The 26156-nt window shown below is 37.7% G+C and overlaps 2 protein-coding genes across 2 annotated transcripts in view; one reads left to right on the plus strand and one right to left on the minus strand.

The window, feature by feature from the left end:
• Positions 1-1567: 1567 nt before the first annotated feature.
• Positions 1568-13788, plus strand: prr33 (proline rich 33). The gene is made up of 3 exons (XM_028014854.1): positions 1568-1699; positions 2030-2079; positions 9387-13788. The coding sequence occupies exon 3, from the start codon at positions 9402-9404 to the stop codon at positions 12417-12419; it is 3018 nt and encodes a 1005-aa protein (XP_027870655.1). The 5' UTR covers positions 1568-1699; positions 2030-2079; positions 9387-9401; the 3' UTR covers positions 12420-13788.
• The window catches only part of lsp1a (lymphocyte specific protein 1 a), a 34916-nt gene continuing 15726 nt past the window's right edge, over positions 6967-26156 (minus strand). The window contains exons 3-13 of the mRNA XM_028014880.1: positions 23262-23634; positions 21638-21777; positions 20726-20966; positions 20190-20318; positions 18773-18816; positions 17898-17979; positions 17271-17405; positions 16409-16507; positions 14944-15030; positions 13831-13930; positions 6967-9051 (exon numbers count right to left, since the gene is read on the minus strand). Of these exons, the coding sequence (XP_027870681.1) occupies positions 9029-9051; positions 13831-13930; positions 14944-15030; positions 16409-16507; positions 17271-17405; positions 17898-17979; positions 18773-18816; positions 20190-20318; positions 20726-20966; positions 21638-21777; positions 23262-23634 (1453 nt within the window). The 3' untranslated portion in view covers positions 6967-9028. The remainder of the gene's footprint in view (positions 9052-13830; positions 13931-14943; positions 15031-16408; positions 16508-17270; positions 17406-17897; positions 17980-18772; positions 18817-20189; positions 20319-20725; positions 20967-21637; positions 21778-23261; positions 23635-26156) is intronic.

The raw sequence follows: 26156 nt of genomic DNA on the forward strand, positions 1-26156 counted from the left end.
AGGAGGTTCAGCGTTGTGAAAATCCTCTCTGTGAGTCAACAAAATGTTCACAAAAACACATAAGCTATTTATAGGATTTGTGTTTCTTCTAAGAAAACAAATACAAGTTTTAGGTAGCAATGTCCCTTGACTCATCTGCCACAATAAAAAATGCTCACTTTCTTTAAATCCGTGTATTCCCTTTTCACATAAACATCACAGCAAAAGTTTGTTTTGAGAACTTTTGCTGCTTTATTTGACATTTTTGGGATTTCAGGTGTTGAATTTGCTGATAAGATCTCATAAAACACCTTGTTTATTAGCAGTGATTTAATTACTGGGTGTATAATTAGTAAAAAAAAGTAAAATAATTGAACAAAATAACCAAATAGATGTTATAATATGGTGTTATAATACATTCTATTCACCAATCAAGTCCTATCACTTGTTTATTAAGGTAGCGAACCAGGATTGCGCAGGCGATGTGACTCATAACAGGTCAGCCTTAGATTATTTTTTCAGTCACAGGGTAGTTTACTTTACTAACCTCAGAAGAAGACAATATTCCTAACAGTAAAGAAAGTGTTTAAACACAAAGATGGCATACACTCCTGTGTATGCACTACACTTCACTACTTGAAGTGCAGTGTGTCAAATCCACTGTAAGCAATCATAAGTTGGATAAAGGACCAGAATCATAGACATTCATCAGCATCATTGCTATTACTATAATTTGAAGGGTGTATTGTAGCCAGTCGTGATTAAATGATCATAAAACCCGACCCTTCCTCACACAGCGTCGGGTTAGTGATGATATAATACAGTGTCAAATTAGTATCTGAATTTACACTTATGATCACTTCCCCTCTGTTTCTCTCCTTTCTCCTTTGCAAATCAAGATCCTTGATTAATTGTGCCTTGAGACAACATTGCTATCATCATTGCTATCATCATTGCTTATCTATCATCATTGCTGATGATAGATAAGTTTACTTAAAATTTTTCTGCAATTGTATTATTATTTTTTTGCTGTCTTTGAGGAAACTGAAATATTGAGATATAGTGTTTTGGGAAAAAGAGTGTTATTCCAAATTCTCCCCTTCAAAGTAAAGAACTCTGACTGAGTTAGACTGATTAGTGTTGGACTAAACTGGAATTGAATGAACTGGAAGAGTCTGACAATATTGCTGTTGTAATATTCCTTGTGATAACTTATTTTGTAAAATGGCACAGCTGAAAAAACTGTAGCATTTAAATTTAACTCTGTAGCATTTAATTTTTTTTTATCTGTTACTGTGAACTGGAAGAGTCTGACAATATTGCTGTTGTAATATTCCTTGTGATAACTTATTTTGTAAAATGGCACAGCTGAAAAAACTGTAGCATTTAAATTTAACTCTGTAGCATTTAATTTTTTTTTATCTTCTCAAGGACCTCTAGGTGGGCTTCAAAGCTCACTCAGAGCTCTGTGTTTGTAAAAACTGGGTGTTGGCCTTTCAGCTACATCTCGCCTCAACTTTCTCTGGGGTCACAATGTTGCTGCAGCTTCTGAGCAACCCACAGCGCTCAGGGTTTATTTTTGGAATGCCATGGCGCCCGTTCCTTCCATTTGTAGGAAGGGGGGTCGAGTTGGTCTCAACATGAACCTGCCGTTCTGACACTCCAGGCTGGGACAAGCAGGCAGCAGCTGGCCGGCCACCCCCAAGCAGCAGTCCTACAGGTAACAATTCCCTTCAATTACACCTTTTATTTTCCAGACCAGAGGAAAAGCGTTATTTTACAGAGGCAGCTGCTTTTGGATACACGATGAGACCTTACGTGTGTGGAAGGGTAATTTTTTTTGTCCTCTGCAAAACTGAAGCACTGACAGGGTTATGATTTCAATGTTTCAACCCCCCGTAGCTTAAACACTAATTTTACCATTGATCATCTGTCCCGGTTATAATACAGTATAACATTCACTTGTAATTTCAATTGAACAGCTCTAATAAATGCTCACTTTTCACCTTGACATTTTACCATTAATGAAAACACTGTCCTGTCCTGCCAGGGGAAACCTGCCTGGAGCACTTTAAACTCCACCAATAAGTTCTTCGCCTGGTAAGTCGTTTTCATTTACGTCCAAACTTATTGCTTGACATTAAGTCTGTAGCTTGCATTCACGCGCATAAGCAGGTCATTTCTGTTTGAGTTTTTTGTTGCACATCTATTATTAGACTTTCCTCTTTTGAACCTGCATCCTAAAAGAACTACAAATGCCAACACTAGCAGAGCCTTAAAAGGAGGAATGAGTATCTCATGTGTCAGGCTGGCGGCTAAGTGCAGAATGGGGGAGCTGGGAGAGTTCTAAACATTTATCAGATTGTGCCTCTAAATCACGGGGGTGACACATAGCAAGATAAACACTGAACTTAATTATGCCAGAACCTTAAACTGCCCGGATGGTTCTCTGATCTGGTAAATCAGGGTTAAGGCTGGTGACACAATGTTCTGGCAGTGTGACACATAAGGAGTGTTATTTCTTAGGCCTAAAATAATGGCTCCCAGGCCGTGTGCCAAAGCTGCATACTCATGGGGCATTCATGCCTAATTGGCCCTCATGTTTTCCTCGGTGACGTCACATGTCAAAGATATTATCCAGTGCCAGTGAGACATGAGAACATAAGGTATAATGAGCGTTCACTTTCAGCATGTTATAAATAAAAAAGCAAACACCTAATGGGCAGTTAGTCACAGTCCAATAATATGTCCCATCATTACAATGGAACCAAAACTCAGGGGTCTACGAGCTTTGCCTCTTGGGACATCAGCAGCAGCAATGATGATGATGATGAAGAAGAACTTTAAATGACAATAATCTTGGAATTATCAATACAGTTCACTGAGCCTTGCATTGAATTTGGACACTGCAAAAAAAAAAAAAACATGCCAAGTATTTTTGGTCTAGCTTTTATTGCAGGTGCCTTGATGCCCTTGACACCTGCAATAAAAAAATATTTATTACAAGATGGAACCAACTGCTAGAACAATTGAAATGTACAGACGCTATGCACCTGTACATTTACTTTCCAGCAGGTGATGTACTCTTGTGACAGAGACATTGTTTATGGGCGAAGCTGCACCTGCAATAATCAATCAAAACTGCATCATAAAATTCAGATTTAGCATCAAACATTAATTTTTTAATTCTGTACTGAGGCTCTCTAGTTTTTAATGAATGCAGGAACATCAAGAGTCCACTCTTCCTCATCATGCTGTTCACATTTAACATCATGAGACCAGGACAACACTTAAGAACTGATCCACAGTAACTTGGCATTGTGAAGGTCGAGGACGTTTTTTGACGGAATTGGACCCTGAGCTTAGAATGTCACCAGCAGGCTGCAACAGAGATACAGAAAGACCGGAAGAGTCGGAGAAAGGCATAAAAGTGGACATTCTATGGCCACATCCCACACGGATGACCTCTTCATTGTGAGCAGTGCCCTGGGGAACTGGATAATTAATGCCACTCAACTCTGAGCAAATTTAGATGAACTGAGAATCACCCAAATGTCAGGTCAGAACATTGAAATCCGTATGCATCAGTATAGTCTGTGTATTAGACAACTTGCAAGGATATTTGGCACATCATCAGGCAAAGGCGCCATCATCTTGCATTGACCAGAGACAATTTTTTAAAAGATGTTTTGGATATAGTGGCTTTTACTGAACAGCAAACTGACAGTTAGCTTCTGCACAGAATGTGTGTGCTCTATCAGCTAAGCCACTCAGAACTCTGGCAGGGGGAAGTTATCCTGGATAAGGGACCAGAGGGCTTCAGTACAGTTCTCTGATGAAAGTTGATTCACTCTAAACAGAAACTATGGTCGCCAGCGATGTTGGAGACATCAAGAAGAGCGCTGTGTCACCAGACGAACCTGGGTGGCGGTGTTACAGTGTGGACTAGTGTGTCAATAAAGGGCTGCCCTACACAACCCATACTACTTGAGTAACATCATTAATTCAGTCATGGTGTCCCTGTATGAAGAACAATGTCATCATCATGGATGAGAATGCTCAAGGTCACATCACAAGAGAGTGATTGCTGGACACTGGGGTTCTTCAATGGAGAACTTGGACATTCTACAGACTTCAATCCTGCAGAAGCCTTGTGTAATCAGCTGAGTCACCATGTAGTGGCTTGTAGTTCTGGACACCAGAAGCTCAATGACATGAGGGCTGTCCTTCATGAAGAAGGGCCATGTCTCAATAAGTCGATTTATGAACAGCACTTCAAGCTATAATTGTTATTAAGACTTTGACATGTTTTGTTGAAACATATCCACCGCTGGTGATTTGTTTCAATACACTGTTTGAAATGAATGTAGGCGCGCTGAGAGGAGGTGGAAAAAAGATAAGCTTCAGGTTTCCTTTCAAATTTTGAGAGACAGTTTAATTAATTATCAGAATGCTGTCAAATTAGCAAAATCGAAATATTTTATTACTTTTGTAGCTTCAAATAGGCATAGGCCGCAGGTCCTTTTTAATGTCCTGGATAGGATGGTCAATCCCTCGATTATATCAAGTCCTTTAGACTCTGTTGAACGTTGTGAGGCTTTCTCTATGTTCTTTATAGGAAAGATTGAAGCTCTTAGAGGCTTGAATAAGCTGGTAGACTTAGATTCCCTTGGAATGCCACAATGCCCAGCAACTCTAGAGCACTTTCAGCCAGTTTCCATGGATGAACTGAAGTTGGTTATAAACCATCTGCGGCCTTCAAATTATCCACTGGACTGTCTTCCTACTCGTCTGATAAAAGACATTTTTCTGATTTTTGGCAGCTACATTCTTAAGGTGATAAATACCTCATTGCAGTCAGGTTGTGTACCATCTACTCTCAAACATGCTGTGGTCAAACCTCTTCTTAAAAAATCCAATCTAGACCCCAGTGACCTAGCAAACTTCAGGCCCATTTCTAAATTGCCTTTCTTATCTAAAATTCTTGAGAAATTAGTTTTTATTCAGCTTGAAATGTTTTTAAAAGACAATAATATAACTGAGAAGTTCCAGTCTGGGTTTAAAGTTGCTCATAGCACTGAATCTGCCTTGCTCCGAGTGTATAATGATCTCCTATTAACAGTTGATTCAGGCAACATTGCAGTTTTATTACTTCTAGATTTGAGCTCTGCATTTGATACTGTAGATCATCAAATTCTTTTACATAGATTAAAACACTGTGTTGGCCTGCGAGGCTCAGTATTCCAATGGTTCAAGTCTTATTTAGAAAACAGAACCTTTTCTGTTCATCTTGACCAATCCTGTTCTGGGGCCAGACCATTAAAGTATGGTGTTCCCCAAGGGTCAATTTTAGGGCCCATTTTGTTTATCTTGTATTTACTGCCTCTTGGTAAAATTTTCCAAAAAGTTAATATTTCCTTTCATTGTTTTGCAGATGATATCCAGATTTATTTGCCCCTTAAATTGCAAAATGGTACAACTGATTCTCTTCAGCTGTTGCTAAACTGTTTAGCTGAAGTTAAATTATGGATGGAAAAAAACTTTCTTCACCTCAATGAAAGCAAAACTCAAGTTCTATTATTTGGTCAGAAACTTCAGACTACAAATCCAGATCAGATTCTTGGTTCTTTAGCTCGCTCTTATCAGACTTCTGCTAGGAATCTTGGTTTCACTTTTGACAGCTCTCTAAAGCTACATAAACAAGTTAGTTCTGTCGTTAAATCGAGTTTTTACCACCTTCGGCTTTTAGCAAAAGTTAAATCTTATTTCGGTTTTAAGGACTTTGAAAGACTTATCCATGCCTTCATAACAACTCGACTGGATTACTGCAACTCTTTATATAGAGGGATGGAAAAATCACAGATTCAGCGACTTCAAATGATCCATAACGCAGCAGCACGGCTTCTCACAGGAACCAGGAAGCATGACCACATAAGGCCAACTCTGGCATCTTTACACTGGCTGCCTGTCTTTTATCGAATAGATTTTAAGATTCTTTTGTTAACTTTTAAAGTTTTAAATGGGTTAGCCCCCCCTTATCTTCGGGATCTTTTAAATCTCCAGTCTGTGTCCAGAACGCTACGATCAAATCATCAGTTATTACTTACAGTTCCTCGAACTCGACTTAAGAGGAAAGGAGATCGAGCTTTTTCTGTTGCTGCTCCTGTTTTATGGAATAACTTACCTTTCCAGATTAGATCTGCCCACAGCCTGGACCATTTTAAATCGCTTCTTAAAACTCACTTTTACTCTCTGGCATTTAAATGATGTGTGTTCTGTTTTGTCATTTGTGTTGTTGTTTTTGTGTTGTTGTTTTGTACAGCACTTTGGTGCAGTCTTGTCTGCTGTAAGGTGCTATATAAATAAATTTGACATTGACATTGACATTGACATTGACATGAAGTTTCACACAATAGTGTGAACTATATATGTTTCTAGAAATCTCTCTCTCTCTCTCTCTCTCTCTCTCTATATATATATATATATATATATATATAGAGAGAGAGAGAGAGACATTTCTGGAAACATATAGAGTTCACACAATTGTGATATACAGTATATATATATATATATATATATATATATATATATATATATATATATATATATATATATATATATATACAGTACATATATATACACTGTACTCCATACACAAAGATGGAGTGTATGCCATCTTTGTATATATATAGTACCTCTTATCCAATTTCTTCTCAAAAACACAGATTTTGTTAATTTGTGGATTTTACATTGAATACTGGACAGAGTTTGAGATCACTGGTGGTCTGTGTTGGCCTTTTATTTACAGGATGTTCTGTACAGTACACATGAAGTCTCTCCTTTAAAAAATAAAGAATTTTAATGAATCTTTTAAGCATGGGAAGATAGCAATTATTTTGTAAAGTGTTATTAAAACATTTAAATGTTTTAATACAGTGAATGTTGTAGTTGTTTGACACAATGGATATAATAAAAACAGTTGACATATTAGAAGAATAGGTACTGATTTTATTTAGTATTTTCAAAGTGGCATAAAAATAGAAGCAAAAAAATCTTGTTCAAAAAGAGTAAAAGTAAAAGCATTTTGAGACAGAAGCAGACATGTATGAACTAAAGCATACATTAGTGTTCAAATGTGTAACTATTAAGCTAAATATCACAAAGTCAAATTTTAATAAGCAAATGTCCACCACAATTGTCACAACTATGCACTGTATAATATTTATGATTCTTACATACACTTAACAGCAGTTTTTTATAGCTAAACCAAAAAAGTATTCATGCCTTTGTAAGTTTAAAGTTTAAATCAACCTTTTCATTTTACCAACATGTCAATTTTGACTGGACGTCAAAAGAAATACATTGTAACATAAGTTATGGAGAGGGAACATCCTGATTTGAATCTAATAGAGAATATTTGTCGTCAGATTATGGTGATGGCAAAGAGGGATTCCAACTTTAAAGGTTTGGAACACATGACCAAAGGCAAATCACCAAAAATGATTTAACAAAATTTGTCAGCAATTAGAAAACATGCAATTTTTTCCATAAAAAGTTTTAAATTTTTTATTTTTTTTCTTTATAATTGTTTCTTCTGTTAAATTAATTTATTATCTTTAGAGAGAAGACTGTTCCGATCCCTATGACAGTCAAATAGACTTTCTGGTAGACTACTTCTAAATGCTAGAAAAATGAGTCAGAGATTATTCTGTAAATTTCTTCAAATTCAGCCGTTTACATGTTCACCTTTATATAAAATTTTGAAATGTATGAGTTGGGTTGGTTTGGGCCTTCCACAAGCTTGCTGGCTGGTGGTAATAGGTTTGAGGGAGTTTTAAATGGCTATTTTTATATATATATTTAATACACTTTGTAACCAGTAAATAACTAGTATGACTGGGTTCATTGTTCACTTCGAAGACTATTTTGTTTGCAGGTTTAACTTCCTTGCTCTTGTATGGAGGTGAGACGTTAATTGTTTAAAGTACTCTTCTTTTCTTGTGATGCCTACTTTTTTTGTGAAAATCATCATTCCCCCAAAAATGCACAAGATATCAGTGTTAACCTCTTACATCATAGTTGATATGGTGTTCTCAGGATTGCAGATTTTGCCATTTTTACTCCAAATTGTAATGATAGCAATTTTACTAACACAGTTTCATTTTAGTTTAATCAGACAGATATTAAGAAATGTCCATGAGTGAGTTTGAAAACTGTAATCTGACTCCTCTTGGCTGAGTGACATTACAGACCTGTCTTCCCTCTCATTGGCTAGTGCTCAGAGCTTTTGCAGTTTTGATTGTCCTCAAGCTAAAAAGTGCTGAACAGATCAAACATCGATGTGATCCATTTACTCGAGATGATTCAAACTGTAAACGTTTTACAAATGATCGTCTTGAACAGAAGAAAACTGAAAACTAACTCACATTTAGATAGACTCATAATGGTAAAAACAGAAAGCAGGAAGATATAAAGAGGATCACACCTATAACCATCAGATATTTTTTTGTGGGCTTTAATTTTTAATTTGTACAATTGAGCCCAAAATCATTCATACCCCTGACAGATTTCTGAAAGTCTTTCTCCTGAATGGAAGCATTAATATTCTTGTAGGCTGCAGAAGGCATACCAACATGAATATAATTGAGAATCCATGAGTGAAGCTTAAGATTAGGGTGATGGAGGGCGTCCAAGCTTAAAGACTTGGAGAATATGTCAGCAACAAATCAGTGGAAAGAAGTGAAAAGCTACTCATCAATTGGAAGGAACGGTGTGATTGCCAATAAAATAATTTTCCACTGTTTATTGAGAACGGTTTGCATTTTCAACATACTAGGATTTTAATGAAACATAAATAAAAAAAATAAATTACTTAGCCTAAATCTGCCAAGGGTATATATATATATATATTTGGGCCTAGGTTTGGGGTTGTAGGTGCATTTCCTCTAGAGATGGTCAGAAAAAATATAGACGTTCCTGTTGCAAAGTTCCTGCATCAGCATGTCAGGTGTTGCAAGATCACGTAGGCAGCAGGAGAGGAAATGCTTCCTCAGCAATCACTGTAACACAAACCTACAAAAGGGACAGAGGAAAAACATTAGATATTGAAAATGTGAAACTTCTATTAACCTGGTGTATTTTGAAGATAAATTCTGTTTGAAAGAGAAACTGAGTTTGTCCACTTCCAACTTTTTAGTATTCAGGATTAAGTTAGTAAAAGAGGAAAGAGATGATGATGTTATAGACATTAAAAAAAGAAAATATGTTTAATGTGCCGTCCCCACTGACCAGCTGCTTTGCGGTTAACACTTCTATTTAAATGACATGCATGTGAAAATATAAAACAATGAACAATTGTGAAACTTTAGGCTAAGTTTTAAGAATGCTTTATCTCTTTTCTTCAATAGGGTGCAGAAGCATTCATGTCTGTTGTTTATGGCACTATCCACCAGCTGGGCCTGTTTTCCCAGCAGTACCCTCCACCACTGTTGCCCAAGCCTGGAAAAGACAATGTCCGTCTTCAGAAACTCCTCAAAAGGATTGCAAAGAAAAAGGCCTCCACCCAGACTTCACAGTCTGCTACACCTTTCCGGTCAAGCCTTTCCCCTGTAAATGAAGCAAGCCCTGACCTGGAGCGCAGCGACCACTCAACTTCCCCTCAAAAACCAGAGACAACCCCTCGACTCAACAGCATCCAGCAACCTCCACGGTTCACTGTCAGGCCATTGTATCAACATGTGCCGTCCCCTTACCCGCAGCGTGCAGCTTTTGATCGAGCAGTTAGGATGTCGCCTCCCACGGCGGCCACCCCTTCATGCACATACTCACACCAAATCACAAAAACGTCATTAAGTTCTGCTTCAAATCAGTTTTCCAAAGTCTTAGCCTCTCCAGGAGAAGCAAAGCAATCACTGCCATATTCCTCTATGCCTGAGGTAAGCATACAAACAACTGAACTGGAAACATTTACTGAAAGCCAAGCTGGTTTGAGACTTGCCCCTTATGTAGGCATCCCACATTCAAAAATCACAAGTTCAGGTGCAACTCAACATCCGGTACCAGTGGGTCAACCTGTGGTTCGGCCTCTTACTGTGTTGACCCCACTCATAAAATCCAAAAGTCCACGTCCAACATTTAAAGCAACTGAGCCTTCAAAATCACCAAAGCCGATGTTTGAAGTGCCTCAGATTAGGATGTATACAGCAAGCACATCATATTATGAAACATCCAGGACACCTCCAGTGTACGACACGGCTGGATTAACTGCTATTGGCAGCATAGTACCTCAAAGTAAAACATTAGCAGAAACAAAACAAGAAGTGCTCACAGCATCTGAGATCAGAGGAGGGAAGGCAACAACAATGCAGCCTCCTTTATTAGATGTAGCTCCTGGTAGAAAGACTCCAACATCAGAAGTAAAAGGAGCCGCCCCAAAGGCTGAAGTAAGAAGAGTCACTCCAACGTTAGAAACCCTGCGAGTCACTCCAGTGTCAGAAATCAAACGAGCCACTCCAACTCCAAACATAGAAACAACAAGACCAACTCAAACAGCTGAACATAAAACCACCACCCCAACATCTGAGGTCAGAGTTCAAACACCAACTTATGAGTTTCTGTCATCCAGGCGACCTAAAACCCCAGCATACCACATCAGCCGAGCCGCAACCCCTGTCTTTGAAATCTCACGACCCAATCCTCTTCTGTTTGCGGTGTCGCCAATTACAGTGGATCCAGAGAGATCAAGGTCACCCCAAACGATTTCTACTGTGAGCACTCCATTGCCCTCCCTTAATCTGAAGACAGCAGAGCTTCCTGAAACTTTATTAAATGGGGATGTCCACTCTGATGTGACACCTGCAGACAACTCTATAAAACAAAGTATTACAAAGTCAAAATCAGAGTCTGATCTGACAAGAAGAGTGACCTCGGTTTCAGTGGTTGGCTCTCAAAGAGCTGTAACTCCTATATCTGTGTCTTCAACACAAGTAGCCACTGCTTATCAAAGGCCAAAAACTCCAACTTTTGAAGCATCTCGCCTTTTGACCACATCACCAGGTTACAAAAAGCAAAAGACATTACCATCATCTATTTCTCATGTGGCCTTTCAGAGACCTAAAACCCCAGACTCTCAAAAGTCAAAGTCTGCTTACTGTGGACTTACACCAGCTGAATACGCTGCTTACGGTGGTATCCAACCATATTCACCTGCATTTTGCATTATAACCTCAGTGACTCCAACACAAGATGAGGTTAAAGTTGAAAAAGAAGTTTCAAAACAGAGTAGTCACGAAGCAATTGTAAAGGAACAATCATTGGTTGAAATTTCTGAAAGACAAGACACCACTACATGTGAGGAAAAACTGGAACAGAGTCATGTAAAGGCTTTTTCCAGTGTCACAGTCCCAGTTATTGTAGTTTCAACACCATCTGACTCAACAGGAACAATATCAATACAAGATCCATGTACAGCAACCAGTCCAGTTGCAGCAACAGCAACTCAAAAAATGCCAAAAGCGGTGGCTGTGCCTTCTGAAAACCAGAAAGAAAAAACCAAAGTAACTACAAAGACAAAAACAAAAGATTCTCTTCTAGAAAGTGGCGACCAAGATTCCCTGAAGGTCGTAAAAAAACTTTTGAGTAGAGGGAAGGTGCAGACCGATGAGGAGAAAGCAAAATCTGACGTGAAAGCTGACAAATCTCTCATAATAGAACCAAAGACACCTGTTACACAGATTAAGCATGAATGCTCAAAATCTGAATCTGCTGAACCTACTCCGCCGATTGAGGCCCCTTCTACCAAGTCAACTGAAAACAATAAAAACAACACAGAACCATGTTCAGCAGATAAACCTGACAAAAAGGGCACTAATGACTCCCCCGCAGCAGCAGCATCTCTTCATAATGTCATGCAAAAGTCAAAGGGGATGAAATCAAAAGCGAGTGGGTGGTCGCGACTAAAGAAACACATGGTAGTGGAACAGGAGGAACCAAAATTCCCAGAGACAGGTTCTCAAGCTGAGATCCGAGGGCAGGACCAGAGTGAAGAGATGAGGCTAGAAGAGAAGCCAAGTGGTCAGGATGAGAAACTAGCTACACCCAAAGACACAGACACTCCAAAGGCAACTAAGATGTGGGATGCTGTCCTCTTCCAGATGTTCTCCTCCAAAGAGAACATCATGCATCAGATTGAGCTAAGCAAAAGTGAAGATGAAAAAAATGAGGAGAAAAGCAATGATCAGAAGGAGGTCCCTTCGTTTGCGTTTAGGCTACCGGTGTTGCTTTTCAGCCCCAGATTTGATGCTAAGAAGCTGAGAGAAGCAGCCTCAAGACCAGTGTCAAAAATCTCAGTTGTGTTTGAAATGGGTCTGATTGGACGGAAAGGTAAAGAAGAGGAACCAAAAGACTTTAACAGGAAGGCCAGAGGGTTTGCTGCTTCTTAAACTATGCCTGATGTGAAATGAAAACATTAAACCATGGCTAAACTTGTTCTGTAAGTTAATGTACAGCTCTACATTAATTTCTCTGTCAACATAAGACTTCTGAGCACTGCTGAAGGAAACTAAACCCCAACTTTATACTTGACAAATGCATTATAGTATGACAGTAGCTTAAGGGTTGTTAGAGGTTTTATTTTTATTAGTAAGCAAAAACAAGCTGACTTGTCTTAAATGTCTCCAGACATCACAAAACATTAAAGTGTTGATGTAATCTGACAATTTCCATTTGCTTCTTTCATTACACTTTTACTAGAGATGCTGCTGAGCCACTGAATATGTATGTACATGGTTGTTGCTTGTGTTCAATCTTCCAGTATTTTTATATTTATCAAGAAATGTTAGACTATATGTTAATCCATAATCAAAATAAAAAAAAAACACAAGGTTTTTTTTTTTTGGTTTTTTTTTACCAAATTGTATTATTTGCCACAACGTAACACCTCTGAGTAAATGATGAATGTAGAGTTTGTACATGTTTTTCCCTCTTTTCTTTGGAAACACCTCAGTGAAAGAAGAGAAAAGCAGGAAAGTTTATATTAGCAACAATGTTTAATGTGTTCTATTAATGGCCCTCAAAAACAGCACGATGAAAGGAATCACTGATTAAGGCACTAGTACATCATGCACTCCTCATAGACCTCCATAATTACAAATTTGGCATCAGTAATAAACAAACCACTTTGTTATATAATCACTGTGATTTTTATTTGGAACATTACGCAGACACCGTAAACAGCACTCCAGAAGCGACTGTAGGTTAACATTAGATGGGCAGCATTTTAGAGGTCAAAAAGAAATAAATAATGTAGAGAAAATATAGAATAAAGTATTTTTTTGTGAGTTGTCAAAGTTGTAAGGGAAAAGGAATGAAATGCAGACAAAGTACTGTACAGGATGTTAGTTAGATAGTGAAAGATGGTAGAAAGCTCTGCGCTTCTTGGCTGTAGCTGTTGATTTTTTTTTTTCACTAAGTATCATCTCCCCTTGATCAACACCTTTTATGGGGGGTGGACAAAAGTCTACTTATCAAAGAACTCCATTTTATCTAATAGACTAGATAATAAAGTCTAATTACTTTCAAAATGAAGATTTTCATCAACAAAAGCCAAGTTTCATCTTCTTTTTTAGGGAAAGAATTTAATTTAGAAGTCAAACCCAAACTGTCTGACATGTTTAGCTTTTGCAGTGTAAAAATAACCATCTATGTACTAAATGACACCTTGAAATAATGTTTCATTGCCACTAAGTTTCAATTTCTAATAGATTAGGATGCACACAGAAACAAAAAATAAAGCTCATAATTACAACTCTATTTATGTTTGTTGTGTTGTTCTATTTGTGATGAAGGTCCTACCGGCATTTTGGCTGAGGTCTCCACATTCATCTACAGAGATCTTCTCATATTTTCCATGACCAGTGACAATAAATGTATGTTTTTTCCCATGTGGTGCTGGCTGTGGAGAGATGAGACAGAAATAAGTTTATTTCTGTTAAAATCCCCATGATTTTTGTTCAGATTAACTCTTTGACCTGTAGGGTTAAGGTTTTCCCTACACTTCCATAGACATCAGAGTGATTCAGCTGCTGAGAGCCACTCTGTGAAGGAGACGACAGAAAACTCCTGTCTGAATGAGGAGGTGTAATTGAGCCTGTTGCTAGTGGTGATGCCGTCCTCTAGGGACTGTGATTGGCTGTTCTTCAACTTCTGTTGAACAGGCGTTGGCAAATAACTTAAAGAGCATTACCGCCACCCACTGGTGAAGAGTGTTGACAACAAAAAATTCTTATCCCATCAGACAAATTACCAAAGATTGAAAATTTTTTTAAATATTATGGCCAGGTAGCATTTACTGATTGTCTTTCTGAAATGAATCAATAAGGTTTAATTTTGACTGTGATTGGTTAATGCACAAAACTAAAAAGGCACAAAAACACAAAATTTAATCAGTTGATATAAATTAACAATCATACAGTCCAGACTGGCTTAAGAGAAGTGTGTCACGATGAAACTATGCAATATTGTATTATTTGCCATACAGCATCAACATGCAGTGCCTGCTGTTAGCACAGTTCAATCCATTGTTTAGAAAACGTCTCTCCTTCCCTCACTGCTGCTAACATCTTGCCCTACGGTGCTTTGTGAATAACATTTATCTAACCAAGATAAAACAATAAGCAAAATCTTACAATTCATGAAGTCCTAAGATTTCACTATTTTGGAAAAATATTTCAACCTTTTCCTCGTATGTCCAAAAAGCACACAAACAACACACTCATTAATCTACATATTTACTTCTACATACATACAGAACTCACAGAAAGATACAGAACAGAATACATAACGTTCTAGAATTTAAAGATGTACTTAGCATCACTGTAACAGTGCTGCGTAATTCTGACATGAAGAGACTTACTGCCATGGGCCAGCTGTTATTTTGAAAGAGAAAAAAAAACTGTTGCTACAAACCTTTGCTTTTGGTTCGGTCCTCCCTGGTGGGTCTCCATATATTTCCCACATGTTCTTCTTCTGCAGCACGTCTCCAGACCTCACATCCTGTAAAACGCATCCAGAAGCAGAAGAGAACTGTTAGAACTCTAAGGTGAAAACATGCACACTGGGGCAACAGACGAGTAGGAATCTGTTTATCCATAAACCGGATTCAAGTCAAATCCAATCATATGGACAGATTCGGGTCAAATTACATTCACTCCTTTATAACCCTGATTTTAATAAATACAGTAATTATATAATTGCAACTGGAAGTCTCAGAAAGTCCAACCATCAGCACCAAGTGTCACTTGAGTGTGTGAGAGAAAAGAACTCAACTCTAGTCAACAAGTATTTATTTATTTATTTATTTTGAGATTTTGAAATCTCTACACAGTCCACAGTCGGTTTGTTTGAACTGACTACCAACCAACCAGACATGAATAAAGAGATAAGAAACAGCAATATGCTGACTGTCTTCCATTTTTGTTTATTTCTTCCATCACCTCCTCTTATTAACAGTAAACAAACAACAAATTGCTGTGTTACCTCCAGCATCTGGTGGAACTCATAATCATATGAGTTTGAGTCATTCAAATGAAATAAATGTCACTTGTCATCGTTTTGCGTTAGTTAATTTAGTTAATGTTGCATCGAATTCAAGATGTCAGATTTATCTATCAGAGAGATAGATGAATGCCATGTGGAGTCTGCTTGAGTTGGAGTTGTTATTACACTTAAGCAACAGCCACTCCAAAACCAATGGACAATTCAGTTTTACTTGTCTTTGCTCAGTATAAAAACACAGACACCTCCTCCTGGTTTTACCTCAGTGGAGGGCGCAGCCTGGCAGCAGCTAAACCTGCTTTATCATCCTAATAAAGCGAACCAATTAGTTATCAGATCTAAAGTGTTGCATTGTCCAGTTCTTGACGAGAATGAAAGCTCTAGTAAAGACGCCCAAGCTTTATTTCATTTTTATGAGTTTGTTTAACTTCTTGCGTGCTGTTGATGGTATGTTCTCATGCAGAGACTTTAGCCAAGTTAGCTTTAGTTGGTTTAGCTGGTTTAGCTGGTTTAGCTGCACTAGCAGCAAGTGTTCCTGTCATCTTGTTTTGCCATAGAGGGGACAAGCCAAATAAGAGTTTTATATTGATTTTGAGAAAATAGAGGGTAAAACAAGAGAAAAATGCAAAATACGGGCAAGAAAGGATTAAAAGTGAATAAATAAATGGCACTCAATGTCGAACAGCCAAAGACAGAGACAGAAGACACTTCATCATAAGAATTAACACATCACTGCCAAATCAGATGTTACACTCAAAATAAGATGTCACTGCACAACTATGAACTTATGCTTAGAAACCAGAGATTATGTTTATAAAAATATTTTTTCTTTATTTGACATAAGAGAACAAATTCAGTAGATTCAAAGTGAACTTACAGACGGTCGGCATGGTGACTGTTTGCTGCTGGGCTCTGAGGGGCCTTTTACCCAGTGTGTGATCAGGCTGGCCACGCCCACTTTCAGACTGCCAGTGTCCTGATTCAGAAAGTAGAGGAAAGACAACATGGACTTCAGTTTTACAACCATTTCTTTGTTTTAGCAACACATAGGAAAATGAGGGAGTAAAAATGTGATTTTATTATTTCCAAATTCTTTAATCTGATACATGATTGAGGTGATCAGTGGAGATGAGTAAAACTGTTATAAATTTTGTATTTAGCAACTCATTTTAAAGTAATCTTATATATATACAATCCATTTATCATACAAATTCATATTATTGATGTCATTTATTACAGACTGATGAACACAAAGGTCATCTGTTTTGCTGATGTCAAATCAGCAGACAGATAATTAAATTATTTTATAAAAAAAAAAATTCTATTTTAAGCAGAGAAATGTGCGACTGAATATTGGATCGTTTTAATTAAATTTAAATCCTACATATCTGAAGTGAGTTGGAACAATCTGTTTTGTACCTCGGGACATATGAATTATTTTGGTACCATATAAAGTAAATATCATCTAACTTTTCTTAGTCTGCATACAACTGGTCAACTTCTCAGCCTCTAGGCAGAGAATCAAGCAATACAAAGGTTTAAAATAGTTGCAGTCTCAAAATTGCTACATAATTTCATCACATTGTTCTTACAGTTTAAGCTTCTTTCAATGAGATATCAAGAGGTGCCAGAGTGAGTAAAGTCTGCATAGTCCCAGTTGGAGGTCCGTAAAAATTGGTCTATGCTCATTCTATATATTTATGCCATATGTCAGCAACAATCTGTGTGTGTTTTGTCACCTTGCATGTTGCTCCTTTGTTCGGGCTCCAGGCCTCTCCAGCCTCAAACAGATTCTTCTTGGAGGCAACGACCTCTGGGGAATTGGGAAGGTCAGAGAGCGACACCTTCAGTGCCCGTGGCTCCTGGGAGGTTTTCTGAGAGGAAAATCTGTGTTTTCAGCATGTACATAACCTGACTATGTTTATGAAGTCTCATATACAGTATAGTGTATTGTTATATTGAAGTGGTTCAGTTATCATGCAGTAAACACATTTAAATGTTTTTAAAGATATGATCAATAGGACCTATCTAGTTTTAAATGTGTGCTGCCTTATTTTTTAATGGTTGGCCCTTACAATGTGTATATATCACTGTATCAAAATGAGCTGGTGTGTAGATAATATATCAAATAATATTTTATATTACTGAAAATAATTATTTTCAGTAATATAAAAATAATTGAAAATAATAATAAACAACTGAAAATAATTATTTTCACTTTTAATATAATAAAATATAATTTTAATATAATTTTTAACTAATTATATTACTGAAAAATAATTATTTTCAGTAATATATCCAACATTACTGAAAAACATAAACATGTACTTTTTGTCCAATGCTGGAAATGTGTGTGGGATGCTGACCTCCACAGCGTGAGTGTACTGCTCCATCTTATCATCGATTCTGGTCAGGAAGAAGGGAAGCTGAGTCTTCTTGAAACTGTTGCTAAATTAGACATAAGACACTGATGTCTGTTAAAATGAAAGCCACAAACGGTTAACTAGATAAGATAGAAAACTGTCTGTGTGCAACTTTTCACTTAGCTGTCATGATATGTCATTTTAGAGCTAAACATTTCTTGTATATTTTATTTCATCTCCTCAACGATGAACCAAACACACATCACATGAACAGTGTAAAGTTGTCAGAGTTTTGTTAGGAGGGTGAATCTGTAAATCCCTTCAGATCCAAAGCATTTAAAGAGTTGTTCATTAAGGAAAGGCTCACACTTTTAGGGGTTAGTTTTTTGTTTGGTGGCATATTTTTAGCCTTTGTCAGAAACAAGAACTCTTTGTTCTTTAGGGAAGTTAACTGAATGGGTGCAATAAAGACTACTTGTTGGAAGTTCTTATTGGTCTTATTTACTATGATTGCTAAAATCAAAGGAGATAAAATATGGTCATTAAAATAGTTGGATTAAAGGTTAATTTAACTTATTTTACTTTAAAAGCTCCAAGTTAGTGGAAATGACAACCATAAAATCTTTAAAAAGTATCTGCATCAGCCGCCTTTGAGTTTGACCACATTTCTTGAATGGTGACTGTGGTGACATCATTCTGATGGCCACAAACGGCCCACCAGCCACACTTTGGACACCGTGGACTAGCAGTCATATTCTGTTTTACTTTGAATAGAATCTTTAAAACATTTAAAATATTTCATAAACAGTTTTGTTGAAATATTTCAAAAATAATAACTTTTTCTTCTCATTAAAAAAAAAGACTGAGAACATAGTTACCTTTTCTTTAGTGAACGGTTCAGGGAGTTGGTTCTCTCTGTGATCTGAAAAAGAAAAAAAGTTTGGGTCATGTGTCATACCTTCAGACTGTCAAGTTCCTAAACAAAGCCCCAGATGTCCATGGTGCTACACATGTTTACCAAACTCTTTGACATGTTTAACACTTAGTTGTGACAATGTGATTCTTAGTGATTTTTCAAGCAGAAAGCCACAGAGCATCTCATCTTCCAGGCAGCCCTGATCAACATGGTGACACCTGAGTCATTTCAAATAAAAGCTTCTGTCAGGGCTGATGATGAGGACAGGACTGGGATAACATGGTACCTTTTCAAAATTGAGCTAATTGTAATCAGAATATGTTTCGGTCAAAATATTGCTGCATGAAAGAATTAACTGATAGCATTTTAGCATGAAAGAGCAACAATCACTGAAACATGAGGCGCAGTGGATGACTGCAGGTGTAAATTGTTAGCATAGTTCATTGACAAAAAGATTAAAATACACATTTCTGTGGGATTTAGCATAAAGAAAATAAATGTGGTATTTCTATTTCTAGTTTGATCTGACTGAAGTTCACACAGTGAGACAAAATGGTCTGTGTGTTGTTTTATTCAGTTTATCTCGACGTGTGGTCTCATCTGTTCAAAAAGTCTTAAACATCTGAAAGCAACGTAAGTGTGGAAGTATCAGTGAACTCTAAAACAACGTCACATGCTGCCAAGGTGCAGCCAAGTCATGCTGGCTTTGCAAACTCACGCACACACACATGCAACTTACAAGAGCTAAAAGACTGAACTCATCATCTGCAAAGAGAACACACAGTTATGTTCATTCCTTTATTGTATGTTCAATAAAGTTTATTTCACAACAGTCAAAGTAACAAAGCCTGGTCTGGTGCTTCTGTTTTTGGGTATTTTTAATGCCCTTTCTAATTGATTGTAAGCAAGATTAAAACTGAGGATTAATTAAACCAGGTAGCAAAATCTTTAACTAAACTGATAAATATAGGTAAGATAAACATGGTGGTGTCCTGTTAAAGGCTTCTTGCTACATAACGTAGGATTTTACCAGATGGGGTTTTAATGCAACTTTCATTTCATTTCATTTAACAACACAAAAAATAAAGTCGTCAGCTAACTAACAGTTATTGTCATCTGACACATTCATATCATTCTTTTTTTATTTCTTTCGTCCAGAACAGATACAAGCTTAGTTCCACTTAAGTTTATTATTTTTCCAGTTTTTAACCCAACATGCAGGTCAAATGTGAAGTGTAAAGTTCTGAAAACATGCTGCTTAAGCGCTTTTTGGTTGTATAAGACTAGATGATGCTGAATACCACGGCACAAAGTAAAAATAAACAGTGTTTTACAGTTTTGCAGCTGAAAACAAAGTCATGCTGTTCAGTTTTTATCACCTTATGTGTTGAAACTTTGGGACTGAACGCCTCCTCTCCTTCTGCACTGGACGTACTGAGGCTCTTCATCCTTTCTGCTGCTTCCATCCTCCTCCTCTCCATGTCTTCCCTCATCTTTCTTCTTTCCTCCTGAATGGAATTTGAAAACACTCGATCACATCATGTTGTGCAATACGGTCTCATATGAAACAGACATCATTTTCCTCCCTGAACATTCCTCAGTGAAGTCGTCATTTCCAAAATATTCTGGCTGATATAAAAGGAAGGTTTTTTTTGTTTTACTTTGGTCATAACAGCAGCTCCTTCTTACAAAAACACACCCTAAACTCAATTCACCCCGAAAGTTTTAGGACTTGATTGTGCTAAATGGCCTTTACTGAATGATTGACTTTCTTTGTACTGCCTTGTTGCTGAAATGTGCAAAAAAAAAAATTGGTTAATCTCTAAGCTATTTTATTTGATATAGTCAGAGAGATGATACATTTCCTCCACATAAAGCCAAATAGTTTTTATTTCACTTGTTCTGCTTTAAGCACCTCCTCAGCAGCCAGCTGCTGCTTCTCCTCATCCTCTCTCTGGCGCTCCTCTTCCTCACGAGCTCGCCGTCTCTCCTTCCGTCTCGTCTTCAGCTCTTCCAGCTCCTGCTCGGCCTCAAACTGCCTATGTCTAATTTGCTCCAGCTCCTGACTCTCCTTTTCCTGCAGGCTCTGGCGAATCCTCTCCAGTCTCTGCTCCGCCTCCAGGAAGGGCTTCGCCTTCTCTAACTCCACAAATTGTCTGCATACGACACAAATATCTTGGTTTTGGATCTGGAGCACGTATAGGACTCATTTATTAAACAAACAATTAAACAAGTTATCTGGGTTTATTATTTTATGAAGCTTTAGTCCCAAAATAACTACTTTTGCCCTTCTAAACACAGAAATATGATCAGAAGAATATTGGTGATATTTGTGTAGGTTATGCTGTCCAGGAATACCAAATCGGTAACATTTGACAGGTTGTGCATAAGACTGACATGACACTATCATAAACATAAGCTGTTATGTTCATGACATAACAGCTGTCATGAACAAGAAGAAGACTTTATGAATGTTTATGACTGTTGTCATGAAGTGTCATTCAGTAAATAATGACAATTGTAATGCAAAGTTGCTCTAAAAGTTGCATTAAAAGTCTATTAAAAGTGCAAACTTTGCATTAAAAGTGTCATCATTTACCGAATGACATTTCCATGATAATAGGCATGAATATTCATAAAGTATTCTTCATAACAGATGTTATGTCATGTTTTTTTAGAGTCATATCAGACTTGTGAACAAACCTTCAAATAAGGTATTACCAAAAAATCTATTTCTTTCATCCTGGATAAATTAAGAGCGTTATGTTTGGACTGTTTTCTCACACACACATACACGCCCACACCCATGCACACACCCACCACACACCTGCTAGATCTGCTCTTCTGGTTCATGACTGATGTCACTTCCTGGCAGGCCGGGCCACTCTTTTGGCTGTTGTGTTTTGGCTTCTGACACAGGAAAACCTTGGATGTGTAGGATACTTTAAGTTCTTTCTTTTTCACTTCCTGTTGGTAAAATGTTAGAAAAAAAACACTATTTGAACATATCTGATTTTTTTTAATGTGTACAAGGCATTAAAAATCTTGATCAAATATGTTTTTAAATTTAAAAAAAAAATTTTTTTTCATTTTAAATTCAAAATGTTCTTTTTAACAACAATGTCTGATTTTCATTTGTTACTTTTAGTTAAGTTGTATTTATTGTTACTTTTGTCTATTTCAAGTTATTTCAGTGACCGTTGAAGGTTTTCCATTCTTTCAGAGAGGCATGCCAACAATTTGCCCACATGTGTAAAACATTTGAGTTAAACCCGGTTTCTCAGAGTAACTGAAAGAAAGTCTCTTTCACTCTAAGCAAGATCTCTTAATGTTAAAGGAGAGTTTTCCTTCTCACTGTTGTCACATGCATGCTGCTAACTATGAGTTTGTGACTCTGGGATCCACCGCTGACTGTAGCTACATGCTGGTGTGGTAATGTGGCCTCGTTTTTCCTTTTGAGTTCAAGTGATGTTTTCTATATTTGTTGCTTAGGATTGTTGTTATGTTTTGAAGTGTTTATTGTTGTGTTGCATGTTTTTGAGGTCACGTGCCACGCGCACCCGGAGACGCCCACTGCATCAGCACAGGTGTTCCGCATTCTGATTAAGGAGCGTGCAGACTGGGACTGGGATAAAATCATCGATGGTGAGACATCTACAGGGAAGAGGCAGACGGACTTGGGCTGTTTTTTGTGGAGGACGGCACGAGCAGGCTCAGGAACTAGCGACGAGAGGACGGGTTGCCAGGAAGCGCCATCCGTCGGGTTGCTGTTGGAGGCCGCGGGTTACTCGACTGGTCGCCGTTGAGAAGCGTGTGGCCGGCTGGAGGAGCCGTCGGGACCAGGGTGCGGCTGAGGTTCATCAGAGGCTGGAGCTAAGCATCTATTTTATAGACTCGTTTTGACTTGTTTGACAAGGACTGGCTGCGCCTCCTCTTTCTTTTGATTTCCTGTTTTTAAAATAAATTATTGGAACTTTTATTGGTTGTTGGAACTCTGTTCACAATCCCTGCTAGTTCATATTGGGTACTCCACTCGGGTGCCACACTCCTTCTGATCAGCTGGCTTTGACAAGCTAAGCTTAACTGCTTTGTTTACCAGCTATGATCAAGTTAGAATACATGAAACTAACTTTTAAGTCTGTTGCGTTGGACTAAATTAACACATTTTAACAATGGATTTTTTTTCACGTGGTTTTAAAAGACGATTGTTGAGGATCTGCACTAAATAATAAAACTGAGTTGAATTAAATGAAATTAGTGGTGTAGATAGCTACATATTGTTTCTCACAACACTCTAAATCTAAGGAAGATCTCTCTGATTTTATGACCATTATCTTTTAGTTGATAAATTCAGAAACAGATTAATGACAAAAAAAAAAAATAGAAACAGAAAAAAATTTCTGAGCAACTTCAGAAATCAAACACTTAAATGTTTGATGCAAAACTCTTACCTCTGTATTTGACCTTTGAGTCTCTTGTTTTGTGGAAAGCAGCACTTTGTCCTTCTTCATTTCCCCCCTCTCCTTCACTCTCCTAACCTCTTCTTCATACTTGTTCCTCCTCTCTGCCTTCATCCTGATGCTGTCAGTATCTTTCTGATCTTGTCTTTGAACTGGACTGAACGGCGTCAAAGCAGGGTGAGCAGCCTTATTGGCTACATTGTTCTTTATAAAGACATTTTCTTCTTCTTCCTCTTCTTCTCCATCCTGACTGAGCTCCTGCAGTCGCTGCTGTCTTTGTTTTTCTCTGCGCTGAGTCCAGTCACTAAAACCCTCATCCTCCTCAAGAGAAGGGGAACTGCTGGGTTTCAGTTCACGATCATACCTGAAGTAACAAGAGACAGTCATACAAATATGGTTCAACTATTTGGGTGGCACACCTATAACCATTACCTCTTAAAAGGGCAGTGTTATGTGTTTCCAAGACATATAGGGCCATTTTATAGCCCAATCAAGTAACTATGTTAACTAAAGTTGTAAGAACTCCCATATATAAGATATGACTTAAAAGAAATTAAATTGCGTAATTTAAGGCCTTGAAATTGGGCCTCTGTTTCTTCAAAAACTCCTGCTCTTTCTGAAACTCCGCCTTCAGGAAGACAACATGGCTCTTCTTAAACCCTTTAATAACATTTTTACCAGCGTTACACTGAGAAGTAGCGCCTATAATGAGCTCAGTAGGACTTTCTGAAGGGCAGCTACAGTTTAAAACAATGAGCATTTTATTGACCTTCTTTTCAAACTATTATTTATGTCCTTTATTCCGTCTCCTCTTTGTTCTAATTGTATAATTGGGTTTTAGGTTAGCTTAGGGAACTGCCGTTCTCCACAAAAGATGCATCGCTTTGCCCAATTCATTTCAAGCTCTCCACTTCAATAAATCTTTAAAATCACTTTGTTGTAGTGTGGGCCTTCCACGTAAATTAGGAATATTTCAGTAACTGCATCTCCATTGACCGTATAATTGCCCAATTGAACATTTCGAAAAACAGCAAAAAGAAAAAAACTCCAGTTTTTTGGTAAACAGTTTTGGAGGTAGGTTTTTCGGCTGTATCAAAATTGGTTCATTTTGCAAAACTGCAACGGAAATAGTTTTTTTCGCATCACACGGGTCACAAAGAAGAAGATAACAGGAAGTAGTTGGAGGATGATGGCGTAACGTTTTTTAATGACTTGTTCATGTGTCATTTCAATTGCGCTTCTTATTTAATGGAAACACAACAATTATGAGATTGCATTTTATCAGCAGACTAATGAGAAAGTTTTGTATAGATTTGTCTGACTCAGAATATTTATAATACATTCAGAAACACTGTTATTGTTGACAGGGAGGCTTGGAGCTATTAGCCAAACCTTTTTCTCAAAGCTTTTGTAAGAACTATAACTATATTCCTAATAGTAAATATGAACAAGCTCTCTGGAACACAGCTAAATCTTCTTCTACCTACCAGTATTAGCTGGTTTTAGTGCCAGAATGTTATATTGTTAACTAACAGTTATTGGTCAGTGATTTTACCTTTTAGCAGCACACTGAAACAATGTACTCTAAAGGACATAGGTTCTTCTTCCACGAAAAGATTACAAGGTTTATCAAAAATTATGGATTCAGAGATTCTAGGAAGAGTTGGAAACTTTTTGAATAAAGAGTCAAATAAGCTAGCACTTTATTATATTTCTGGCTTGAATCAGGGCTGTCCAAGAGCTACCTGCAGCTGTTACATGCAGGATGGTATGATGTCTTACTCTGCCACCTTTAATCAGGACTCTGTTTCCTAGTGAAAATGTGTTCTGAGTCTCCGGGAGGCGGCAGGAGAATTTTGTTAACATTCCACAGATGATTACTGGGTGATCGCTTGATCACCCAGTAGAACCCTAAGTCTCTGCTTGATTCCTGATGAAGTAGCAAAACTAAAATACCAGCAATTCTGTTTGGGTGTCACTAAAACTGCTTTGAGGTCTCTGAAGTGTTTCCTTTAGGAACAAGGAAATTTAATTTGGCTGCTCATTTAGCCCGTGGAGTAACTATAATCTGCTTCGCTGTTATTCCAGCAGATGCTTATTACACTAGAAAAACGATCACAGACTAATTATTGAATTGCCACAAAAAGCAAATTACAAAATCTCCCATCTAACCACAAATTAAAAGGGAGCCTTACATCACTGCTATAGCCATACAAGAGGTATGGAAATGACAGACTTGCAGCGGCAGAGTTACCTAATGTTGAATCACCACAATTCCAGGCCGGCTGAGCCTGCCATGAGACAGAGGAGGTGTTGGAGGTGAAAGCAGTAATTTACAGGCCTTAAATTTCAGGTCTCCTGAGACACCACAGGTTGTGGCATGGTGATGCTTTTTCTCTTGAGACATTCTTTGCATGCTATGTAATAAGAAAGCAGCTGCATGTCGTTCTTCAGATCATCATCATGGTGCTGGGGAGAGAGACTGTTTACTGCTTCTCTCAAGCAGCAAACAGTCTGCTTGAAGGACTGTTTGCTCTCAAGCAAAGAAGGTAAATCAGCTAAGACTGTTTGACATTAGATGATCCCACAGATGTCTGGTGCCTCGGTAGGACACCATCTCGTTCTTTTTATGTTTGTTGTGGATTTCAAGGTGTTAAAGTAAATTGTCTTTCAAGTCATATTTGAAGTATATACAGCACTTTTATAACAACTGAAGGTAACATAGTTACTGGATTATGCTATAAAATGCCACTGTGTCCCTGGAAAATACTTTAAAAAAGAGGAAAATATTGAGTGTACACATGTGCAGTATTTTTTTTTTAACAGTTATTTGTTAATTCTTACATTGTGTGTGAATTGTGAGACAGTTATTTTTTTGTTTTTAAG

This window comes from Xiphophorus couchianus, chromosome 4 (assembly GCF_001444195.1).
Source record: "Xiphophorus couchianus chromosome 4, X_couchianus-1.0, whole genome shotgun sequence".
NCBI classification, from domain to species: Eukaryota; Metazoa; Chordata; class Actinopteri; order Cyprinodontiformes; family Poeciliidae; genus Xiphophorus; species Xiphophorus couchianus.

What these genes read in the sequence shown, in the direction of transcription:
- prr33 (XM_028014854.1), top strand. Translation starts at nt 9,402, where the DNA reads ATGTCTGTTGTTTATGGCACTATCCACCAGCTGGGCCTGTTTTCCCAG.